Source organism: Rhinoraja longicauda, chromosome 4 (assembly GCF_053455715.1).
Source record: "Rhinoraja longicauda isolate Sanriku21f chromosome 4, sRhiLon1.1, whole genome shotgun sequence".
Taxonomy (NCBI): domain Eukaryota; kingdom Metazoa; phylum Chordata; class Chondrichthyes; order Rajiformes; family Arhynchobatidae; genus Rhinoraja; species Rhinoraja longicauda.
In genome coordinates this window covers 55,708,849-55,721,152 of record NC_135956.1, presented here as the reverse complement: position 1 = coordinate 55,721,152, position 12,304 = coordinate 55,708,849, and the positions used below count along the sequence as shown (strand labels likewise).

General features: G+C 39.5%; 1 protein-coding gene across 2 annotated transcripts in view; it reads left to right on the top strand.

The window, feature by feature from the left end:
- LOC144592771 (arf-GAP with SH3 domain, ANK repeat and PH domain-containing protein 1-like) overlaps positions 1-12,304 on the top strand; it is a 161,833-nt gene that overhangs the window by 115,687 nt on the left and 33,842 nt on the right. For both annotated transcript variants that reach the window (XM_078397758.1, XM_078397759.1), the window contains exons 18-19: positions 1,974-2,160; positions 7,027-7,112. In XM_078397758.1, coding sequence (XP_078253884.1) covers positions 1,974-2,160; positions 7,027-7,112 — 273 coding nt within the window. The remainder of the gene's footprint in view (positions 1-1,973; positions 2,161-7,026; positions 7,113-12,304) is intronic.

Genomic DNA, 12,304 nt, shown 5'->3' with positions numbered 1-12,304 from the left:
AGACTGTGGCCCCTGGTTCTGGAGTCCCCCAACATTGGGAACATTTTTCCTGCATCTAGCTTGTCCAGTCCTTTTATAATTTTATACGTCTCTATAAGATCCCCTCTCATCCTTCTAAACTCCAGTGAATACAAGCCTAGTCTTTTCAATCTTTCCTCATATGACAGTCCCGCCATCCCAGGGATCAATCTCGTGAACCTACGCTGCACTGCCTCAATTACAAGGGTGTCCTTCCTCAAATTAGGAGACCAAAACTGATTGAACTTTGCATGCTTGACTTAATTGCATGGAAGTCACATGTGGGATGTTATTAATCCCTGCACACAATTTATTTTGGAGAATCCTGGGGAGAATTAGACCAAGTTGTCCCTAAGCAGTATTGCAGAAGTATATTTTGATAATAACATACACAGCCAGTAGCAAGGGGCTGTGTTTGGTGCCAGTTTGGAGTTGCTGGTGGAATGGGGGATTTGTGATTTGGCATGGGAGGTTCATGACAAACCAAAGGGATGGGGATGTAACTACAAGGATTCCAAACTGCATTCAGTCTAAGGCTAATTATTACTCTCCTCGTTACATCCACTTTTCACCATTGAGAGCCATCAAATCCCCACCCCTAGCCCCAATGTATCAAATCAGGACCCTTCTGCACCTAACTGGTCTGGACACTTACTAACCACCATGGCCACTCTTCCCCCACCCTTCCTTTGTTTCTCCTTGAATTTCTAAACTTGCCCGTATTCACAGGTGACACATTTTTGCTATGATAGAATGTAATGCTCTTTCATTTATGCAATTGGCAATGGTTGGCCCATAACCAAAATAGCCATTAGAGCATGTATACCATATTTTTCCAGCACACCCATTTATCTATTTCTGACCTGTGTATCTTCCTTCCATTTTTCTTTTGCCATATATCTTTCAAGTGAGTACAGTAAGTGCAATTTCTGAAGTATATATTGCTTCCTGAAGAAAGATGCAATCCTGGATAACATTTTACTACATGTGGTATAACCTTGGCATGTAGATTGTAAAATAGACCTATTAAATCAAACTACTGATGATATAATTTTTTCACGGGGATCCATCAAAATGACAGTTAAACAATAGAATAATGTTATATTAGCTCTGGAAGAAATGCTGCGTGAAATAAGAACTTGCTAACTGGCATGTGACACGAAGTATGTTGATATTACTCTATGCCTTCTCGGTAGTTTGAATAATTATAATTAGATCTATTATGTAGGTATGTTTTCAGTCTTGTGCTCTTTTCTGAAATCCAGAACACCATTGCACAATGAAGTAATTGTACAGTGATATTCCAACTAAACCTGAGTGGCTGATTACATGTAGCCAGTATTATAAACTAATGCAAGTAACGTAAATCACTAAAATTGGCTTTCCTGCTTCCATCTTGATGAAAGTAGCGATATTTGCTAATTACTTGAAATCTTTACATAAGGTATATGTTTAGGTTCTCTTTCAAATGTCAGGAAATACATTGTTTGTAGGCCTGGAACTTGCGAAAGCTGGTGCAACCACCGTTCTGGAGCATTGCTTCCGAAGTGAAATGCAATTGCTTCAACCTCTTGGAGAAAGGATTTAAAGTGTAATGAAGTAAAACTCTGCTCATGGCCATTACATCAACTTTTTTTTTACTTGTAAAGCTTTACAATAAAGCTTTATTGTAAAGCTTTCTTTATTGCTTTACATAAAGCTTTACAATAAAGCTTTAGGTGTTCCATTGTACTCGAACCAGGAGAAATCTTGTCATTTTTTTTCTAGTAGACAAACAGTCTGAACAGATCCTCATTAGAGATATTGTCAGCTCCATAATGCCTGCAATTGACAATTTCCCTTCTGATGCGTCTCAGTTAAAGAGAATAGATATTGAAATATAAAGCAGTTCTTGAGTGCTTTTATCTCAAGAAAATCATGTTATTTAATTGCATCATTTTATTTTGTTGAAACAGGACTGCACGTAAAGAATACATCCATGCAAAATATGTAGATCATAAGTTTGCCAGAAGGTTATGCAACTCTTCTTCAGCTAAAGTGAATGAGTTGTTAGAATCCGTAAAATCCAGAGATTTACTTGCACTAATTCAAGTCTATGCAGAGGGAGTTGAACTCATGGAGCCATTACCTGATCTTGGGCAGGTAAGAAAATATAACTTATTGAATCTTGCATATCAGCTCGGCCTGGTACACAGGCAGCTCAAACGCATTTCAGTCCATATGAAATGGTAGACATTTAGCAAGATAAACTAGAAAATAATTTATATATTGCCAAACTAGGCTAAGGCGAGGTGCTCTAACTTCTCTGCAATACTTTGTACAGGATTGATAATCCTGGACAGGAAAGGCCAGAGTTCCATCTCAATATTCCAATTGCCACCTAACCTTAATACCAAGGATTTCAAATTGGGTGAGTGTGCGGAGCACTCCGATTGTAAAGGTTACTGCCATGAAAGGAAAGTCTGCACCATATTCTGTTGGTGTTAATCAGAGACCTTTTCAATACTTCACTTTACTCTTCAAGGAATTATTTTCTTTCCCAATTTCTGTCATTTTATGTGGCTCTTCAAAATATTAAAGAAGGTTTGAGACAATAATTACAATAATTGTGCAAAATAACTTTTAAAAGAATCATTGTGTCATAACAGTGACTGTATTTAAAATGTATTTCATTGGCTTTAAAATGCTTTCCTGAGATTGCGAAGGGGGACAGATGAATCAATTTATTTCCTATTTATGCTCTTTGTAAAGTAACCTGACTTTGCCTAAAATTAAACCTGTTCCATAAATATTTTCAATGGAAACAGTGATGAGATCAGTTTAATCTGTGGCCATGGTACCGCAGGCAATGCACCTGCTCCTTCTGCTCTTCACTAAACTCATCCAAAATGATTGAGAAGAGGAAAGTGCACAACAAAACAATGTTGCATCTTGTTCACCTTACTTCCCAATGAAACGTCAAAAAACAGGTGGTGTTTGGGAAGAGGAGGGGGGTATGAGTGGTTCTTTTGAGTGGTTGCATTTCAATCCTGCTATTACCTCTGATCACCTATCCATCACAGTTGTTGGAAATATTACCTCAGTCTATACTGCATTGTAATCTGTTTAATTGAAGAAGAGGTAAGTAAGGGAGCCTCCTGGAGAGGGGTGCCCCAGCTGGAATTGAGGCTTGCTCAAGGGCCTGTGCAATTAACACGTGGTTATTTTGAAGGTGGCCAATGAAAAGTGCATCTCAGCAGAACAACATTTAATTTTCAGGGCACACAATCCATTACATCGTGACGTGCATATCTGATGCAAAAGAGACAACATATGTGCAAATACAATTTGCAACCGGAAATTTCTGATCCAATTTCCAGACGGCAAAACTAAATTTTATTAACTTAGTTGTAACTAAACTAAATTGTTACAGTTGTTTTCCACCTCGGGCTGGGGGAAGATAACTAACATTATCATGTGAACAGTAGTGAAATATATGCCTCTATACGTACATATTTCTAAGCCTGTATTTTTTTAGATTTGCGCTTCTTCCACTGTATTTCCCATTAGCTTTCCTCCTTTTCTAGAACATTGTGAAACAGGCCCAAATAATTTTGATACTTCTCCCTACATTATAATACTTGCAGAGAAACACTCTGCCTGATCTTGGCCTGCCTTCATCTTGGTACATCTAGGCTATGATCTTGCTGTGTATCCTAGTTTTGAAAAATAGTTGTTTTAAAATAATATGGGTGAGGATTCTTAAGTCAGCTGTGGGCAAAGTGCAGTTTGACTGCATTTTGTAATTTTAAAGCAATCTCCTTTATAACGGGTACAGGAGCTTCAGGAGAGATAGGGGTGAGGGAAAAAAAGGAGGGGGAGGAGTTTGGTTAAGGAGGATGTCACGGCAGTGGTCAGAAGTGACATTATGGACGGTTCGTCTGGTGAGGCCATAAGGGTGGAGCTGAGAAACAGGAAAGGGAGGATCACCTTGTTGGGGGAATACTACCGACCCCCGAATAGTCAACGGGAATTAGAAGAACAAATATGCCAGGGGATTGCAGACAGCTAGCTGCAGGTCAAATAAGGTTGTTGTAGGGAATTTTAACTTTCCCAATATTGATTGGGGAAATCATAGTGTGAAGGGTTTAAATTGAGTGCAATTCCTCAAAAGTGTTCAGGAGTTTTCTCAAGCATTATGTAGAGGCCCCCACATATGAGAGGGCAACACTGAATCCAGTATTGGGAAATTGGGAAGGGCAAGTTAATGAAGTGTTTGTGGAGGAGCCTTTTGGGACTGGTGACCACAGTTCGATTAGGTTTAAGATGGTTATGGATAGGGATGGAGAGGGCACAAGTGTTAAAATGCTCAACTGGGATAAGGCCAACTTTGAGGGTATGAGAGAAGGTCTCGCTCAAGTTGACTGGAGCTGGTTATTTGAGGGGAAAGGAAAGGAATCGCCAAATTAGATGTTTTTAAAAGTGTGCTGACAAATACGTATGTCCCTGTTGGAGTGAAGGTCAAAGCAGGCAAATGTAAGGAGGCTTGGCTGATGAGGGAAATTGAGGCATCGGTCAAAAACAAGAAGGATGCATGGGATAGATTTAGGCAGCTGGGATCAAGTGCATCCCTGGAGGAGTTTTTGGAACTAAGGAGTAAACTGAAAAAGGAGATCAGAAGGGCAAAAAGGGGCCAGGAGATAGTTCTGACGGGTAGCACTGAGGACAATCCCAAAAGATTTTATAAATACATAAGGGGGAAAAGGGTAACCAGAGAGAGAGTGGGACCTCTCAAGAATCAAAGTGGTCACCTCTGCGTGGAGCCACAGGAGATGGGCAAGGTCCTCAATGAGTATTTCTCCTCTGTACCGAGGAGGAAGGCAGTAGGACGAAAGAACTTGATGCAGTCAATGGAAATGTCTTGAGACCAGTCAGTATTACCATCGAAGAAGTACTGAAGGTACTATCATGTATGAAGGTCGACAAATCTCCAGGGCCTGATCAGATATATCTGAGGACATTTGTAGGAAACCACAGAGGAAATTGCGGTAGCCCTGGCTGAAACTTACGAGTCGTCCTAAAGTACAGGATAGGTGCTGGAAGGCTCGAGGGTGGCAAATGTTGTGCCTCTTTTCAAGAAGGGCTGCAGGGAAAATGCTGGGAACTATAGGCCAGTGAGCTTAACATCTGTAGTTAGAAAGTTAATAGATAGTATTCTGAGGGATAGGTTTGTACAGGCATTTGACGGGCATGGGCTGATTCGGCAAAATCATGAGAGGAATAGAACGGGTAGATGCATATAGTCTCTTGCCCAGAGTAGGGGAATTGAGGACCAGGGGACATGGGTTCAAGGTAAAGGGGAAAAGATTTAATGGGAATCTGGCAGGGTAGCTTTTTCACACAAAGGGGGGTGTGTGTGGAATAAGTGGCCAGATGAGGTAGTTGAGGCTGGGACGATCCCAATGTTTAAGAAACAGTTAGACATGGATAGGACAGATTTGCAGAGATATGGACCAAGCGCAGGCAGGTGGGACTTGTGTAGCTGGGACATGTTGGCCAGTGTGGGCAAGTTGGGCCGAAGGGCCTGATTCCACACTGTATCACTCTATGACTCTATATCATGAGTTATGTGTTTTGGGGACGGCACGGTGGTAGACTTGTTGCCTGATAGCACTAGAGACCGAGGTTCAATCCTGACCACGGGTGCTGTCTGCACGGAGTTTGTACGATCTCCCTGTGACCACTTTCTACGGGTGCTCTGGTTTCCTCCCACACTCCAAAGATGTACAGTGTGTCGTTTAATTGACTTCTGTAAATAGGAAATTGTCCCTAGTGTGTAAGATTGGGCTAGTTTACGGGGTGATCGCTGGTAGGCACAGTCTCGGTGGGAAGAAGGGCCTGTTACCACACTGTATCTCTAAAGCCTAATGTATGTGATAGCAATTTTTGGATGAATTCCTGACTTAGATTTTGCTCTCAATCAAAAAATAATGGTGGAAGTGATTCTCACTAGTTTGGAATGAGTTTGTTCATGAATATATATATATAGAAATCTCAGAATTAGACATCCCCTTTTCTAATATTGATTATTGCATGCTTTAGCCAAGGTAAGTGCAGCAATATAAATGTTGTCAGTCTGTTGAGAGCAGCTGTTCATATTCTCGGGGTCCAGTGCCTGAAATTGGTGGGGATGGGGGACACTTTGTTGGTTCCCTGACGACTGGACCTGAAGCAGCAGAGTGGCTAAAATTATAGTAGATGAATCGGCATTTGGGATGGTATTGAGAAACACAATTAATCCATCAGAACCCGAGGGAAGTCCTGCAATAGTGGCAGAAAGTATGCACTACCCTCCAGCCCATTCTTCAGTCATCTCCTGCACTATCTGTGGAAGATTCTGCATTCCCCACAATGGCTTCATTAGTCACCTCAGCCACAAAACCAGAGTAAAAGCAAGTAATCCTCGATCCTAAGGAGCAGCCAAATAAAGAAAGGTGTGGCAGAGCAGGGCTCTTAGGATTGAAGAAATTTATCCAAAGAAGTGGATTTTTATTTGATAAAAAGCTGCTATAATGGCATACATATAAATATATTTAAAATATTAATACGTTATGTTCTATGCCTTTAATCCTGCATGTTAATATCTATTAATTGAAAGCCCCAACTTGTAAGATCCATGTTTTTTTCCAAATATTTAGCTGCAGGAATCACAATTCACTTGCATAGGATTAGTAAGAAATAGAGGATTTGCAGGGCAGTAAATTGAGCTGAGTATACCATTGTATACTACCTGCAGCAACATATTTGGTGATTTTACAAAAATAATTTTTAAAACATAAATAATTGAACAACGTCACTAATCATTGATTTCCTTAAGTGTGCAAGAGAACACAAAATGCCATGGACCATGGAGGAACACCTGGAACTTTGGGATTTCTATTTTAATCTATGCATTGGAGTCTGGAACCAGTTGTCAGTGGGAGCCTTTTGAAGTGCACATTATTAATGTGAATCTTTATTTTCAAATAGGAGCCAGGAGAAACAGTGCTTCATTTAGCAGTACAAACTGCTGACCGGACTTCACTCCACCTTGTTGACTTTCTTGTACAGAACAGGTAGGAAATCATTTGGTAGTTAAATTCACAGCTTTCTCATAAAGGAACATTAGAAGTAAAAGCAGGAGTAAGACCTTTGGCTTCCCAAGTCAGCTTCACTATTCTGAAAAATCATAGCTGATCTGATCAATGGCAGAAACGCTACTTAACCAATCTAGAATATTTCATGGTCATATGTACCAACAATGGAACAATTAAAATTCTTATTTCCAGCATTATAACCAACCTGTAAACATAGTACTCATAGCTAACATAATAAACAAAAGAAAATTCAATAAAAATCTTAGTTCTTAATTCCTCTGAAGTTGAAAAATCGACTTCTCAGCCTTGCATGTGGCCCACCCCAAGAATCAGTCTCATAAATCTTCCCCTTACTGCCTCATGGCAAATATATACTTATATTCTTTAAGTATACCAAAACTGTGCGTAATATTCCAGTTGTGAGCAGTAGCAAAGTTTGCTCTATTTCTATACACCATCCATTTTATAATAAAACATGCCACTCCATGTGTCCTCCTAATTACTCGCTGTACCCGCATGCTAACTTTATGCACCAAAGTGGGTAACTTCAGAAACCCCCTTGTTATACTCCAGCTGCAATCTTTTTGCCTATTCACTTTACATTTTTTAACTGCATTTGAAGACTTTCTGTGTCATTCTCACAACGTAATTTCTCACTGAGTTTTGTATCATTAATATGAATTGTGAATAAATGAGGTTCTAGGATTGATTGATGTGACATCCCACTTGCCAAACCTGAAAATTAACTATTCATGTCTTCTCTTTATTTTCTCTCAGTTAACAAATCCTCTATCCATGTTAATATATTACCTTTGATACCATGAGCTCTTGTTCAGCAACCTAACCCTAGCTCCAATGCATGGTGTCTTATCAAATATCTTTTAGAAATCCAATTCTAGTATATACAGTGGTCTCCAATTTTCCAACCAGCTGTTACATCCTAAATCACTGTATAAAATTTGTCAAACATAATCTCCTCTTCAAAAAAATCATATTAACTCTGCCTGTGTAGAAATGCACTACAGATGCTGGTTTAAACCAAAGATAGACACAAAATGCTGGTGCAGCAGCGAGGCGGGCAGCATCTCTGGAGAGAAGGAATAGTGACGTTTCGGGTCGAGATCCTTCTTCAGACAAAGTCATTGGAAAGGGAAACGAGAGATATAGACGAGGAGGTTGAGAGTTATAGAACAAATAAATTAAAGATATTTAAAAAAATTAACAATGATAAAGGAAATAGGCTGTTTGCTAGGTGAGAACAAAAAGCAGATGTGATTTGGGTGGGGGGAGGGATGGAGAGAGAGGGAATGCAGGGGTAACTTGAAGTTAGAGAAATCAATATTCATATCCCTGGGTTATAAGCTGCCCAAGCGAAATATGAGATGCTGTTCCTACAATTTGCGTTTAGCCTCATTCTGACAATGGAGGTGGCCTAGGACAGAAAGGTCAGTGAGTGAATGGGAAGGGGAATTAAAGTGTTTAGCAACCTGGAGATCAGGTAGATCCAGGCAGACTGAGCGGAGGTGTTCAGCGAACTGATCGCCCAGGCTACATTTTGGTCTCGCCGATGTCTGAATCCACATCTTGAACAACGGAGACAGTTGATTAAGTTGGAGGAGGTGCAAGTGAACCTCTGCCTAACCTGACACGACTGTCGCTGTTCCTGAACAGAGTCGAGGGAGGAGGTGTAGGGACAGGTGTTGCATCTCCTGCGATTGCAGGAGAATGTACCTGGAGAGGGGGTGGTTTGGGTGGGAAGGGATGAGTTAACCAGGGAGTTGCAGAGGGAATGGCAGCTGTTTTTTGGATGCCTAGAATGCAAGACATTAGGTGTAGAAGTTTTGTAGGATTGTTTTATTCATAAAGTACTTTGCTTTGAGCTCTCCCACCCTTATTCCCAATTTCCTACCTGTTCTTGTTATTTTCTTCTTGTCCACACTGAAAGATGTAAAATATTTGTTTAATGGCTCCATCATTATCTTAGTCGTTATAAATTTACCTGTACCAGCTTTATCATTCACTTTTGTGACTCTTTTCGTGTACTCATCGAAGCATTCACAGTGCATTTATATTTTTTACTAGTTTAGTCATATTTTATTCTCTTCATTTATCAGTTTTTCAGTTCTTTCCTGGTTGCTGCTACTTCTGGGATCTATTGCTGTACTTTGTGATGTTATTAACCTTGTGATGTTATTAACCTCAAGCTAACACCATCTTTAATTTGGGCTGCCGTAAGACCTTTTCCCATAGTCTTATTTTCTCAATGATATATATCATTGCTAAGAATCATGAACATTTCTTAACTATCTGCCACATCTTATCTACTGACATATTTTAAGCTTAATTTCCCAATCCAGTGTAAGCCCATTTTCCTTTCATACAAATGTAATTGCTTTCTTTTAAGTTCTTGGTTTCAAATCTCTAAATTTGTTACACAAACTGAAAATTCTTTTGCTTATTGATCATCCTTCTCTAAAGAATCCTTAACCTTGGGATCATTAATTAAACATATTTTGCAGAGAATTGTAGATGTAGCCCAGTTCATCACACAGACCAGACTTCCCATCATTGACCCCATTCACACTTCACGTTGCTTCGGAACAGCAGCCAATTTAATCAAAGAAGTCTCACTCCAGTCATTCCTTCTTCTCCCTACTCCTGTCTGGCAGATTCAGAAGCTTGAAAGCGATTCCACCAGACTCAGGAACAGCTTCTTCCCCTCCATTATCTGGCTTTTGAACGGTCTTTCCATAAACTAGGATACTATTTGATTCTCCTCTACCTCATTAAGAACATTGGACTTTGTCAAAAGAACTGATGCATTATAATGCTGGGAACTATATTCCAAGCTGTATCTTCCCCTTTGCTCTACCTATTGTACTTGAGTATGAACTGATTGTAACTATGTAGCTGATCAGTTTGGATAGCATGCAAAACAAAGCTTTTTACTGTACTTCGGTACATGACAATTATAAATCTAAACATATTTAATGTCCTTTATCTTGTATTATACCACTCTTCAAATTGTTTTTCGAAGTTTCAAGGTCAAGGTTTCAAGGTCAGTTTATTGTCACATTTTCCAATTAAGGTACAGTGAAATTTGAGTTACCAGACAGCCATACTAAGTGAAAAGCAACAAGACACACAACCACATAAAAGTTAGCATAAACATCCTCACAGCGGATTCTGCATTCCTCACTGTGATGGAAGGCAATAAAGTTCAATCTTCTTCCTCTTGTTCTCACGTGGTCGGGGCAGTCAAACCATCCGCAGTCGGGGCGATCAAAGCCCCCGCAGCTGACGATCAAAGCCCTTGTCGGAGTGATCAAAACTCTCGCGTCGGGGCGGTTAAAACTGTCCGCGGCATGGAGCTCCCGAGTCGGCCTCTTCTTACCAGAGACAGCGGGTTTCACGATGTTGGAGCGCCAGGTCGGTCTCCAAGGAAGGCCGCCAACTCCACGATGTTAGGCTGCAGTGGGGACGGAGATACGATATGGAAAAAAATTGCATCTCCGTCGAGGTAAGAGATTGGAAAAAAGTTCCCCCCAACTTCCCCTCCCCCCCACTCTCCACATAAAACAAAGCAAGAAACACTAAAAGATACTTTTAACACATACTAAAAATAACAAAAAGAAGAAAGGACAGACAGACTGTTGGTGAGGCAGCCACTGCTTGGTGGTGCCGCACGCCACATATGCTACATTCATTTTACAACTAACAAATTAAATAAAGAGAAGGATCTTATCGAAGTAAAACCAGTCGTAGACTAATAAAATAGCACTGAAGCAGTCGTGCGTTTCCCACGGGCAATACAAAAAGCTACCAACAATCTATTTAGGAAACATTTGCATCAGGCTTGGGAAATTATTATCATGTGTTTATTCATCGTAAAAGTTCACCTTATGTTCTGCAGTTTACGCAGAGATATAAAATGGTAACGAATAAGTCGGCAAACGTGCAATAAAAAAGGTGATTAGCTATTAGGGGCCACAGTTTAAGAATAAGGGGTAGGCCATTTAGAACGGAAATGAGGAAAAACTTTATCAGTCAGAGAGTTGTAAATCTGTGGAATTCTCTGCCTCAGAAGGCAGTGGAGGCCAGTTCTCTGAATGCATTCAAGATAGCTCTTAAGGATAGCGGAGTCAGGGGTATGGGGAGAAGGCAGGAACGGGGTACTGATTGAGAATGATCAGCCATGATCACATTGAATAGTGGTGCTGGCTCGAAGGGCCGAATGACCTATTGTCTATTGCCTATTATAGAAAAATAAAAATAAAAGAATTCATACCAACAAATTAAACTAAGTATTGTGTTGAACTCAATCACTCCTGGCAGTAATATTTTTAGAATGTGTATTCAATTTTATTTAACATTTTATAAACCAGTTTATAAATTAAGAATTGTTTTTCTTCAGTATTCAGATAATATTTACAAATAAATTGCAAGCTTTATTTGCAATGTTAAAATAGGCTAATTTAGAGAGAATGATTATAATTGGTCGTCTGTGAAACAAGCCAAGAATCAAATAGTTTCGCAGTCTTCTGATAGAAGACAATAAATTTCAGACCTGATTACATTTCCATTATTTTCTTTTTTTATATAAGAATCCTGCAGATTTTTTTAGACTACTTCTGTTTTAATACTTGATTTTTTAATATAATTTTGAATATTTTTTCAAATTTCAGTCTGTTGAGCATGGTAACTGTAGCTCTGCATTGTGAGACCAAATAATCACCATATTTACTCCTTCATAATGCCAGTTCGCTGTTATCATTGTTGCAATTAGTGACAATTTTGCTGAAAATTAGTGTTTCTAACCTCACCCTTTTTATATTAATTATATATATTTTAAATAAATGCAATTTTTAGGTCAGCATATTCGTTTAGTAGAATGGTATACAAGTATTCGCATGTGATATCTGGATATTAGCACTCATTTTCAACTATATTTCATTGAAGTAGTTATCCATATTTTATTTAATTTAAGAACATAATATAGCTTACTGTGATGTATCTTTGGGAGGCAGGATACAAAACAGCATTCAGAATTTTGGTCAATTCTGGATCACATGATGCTCATCTACTCACAAGGAAGACGTCTATGAAGATGATGAGCGCTTTAAGAAGGAGTGAAAAGGGAAACAGTATCAATTAAACCTCACTCCCTCATC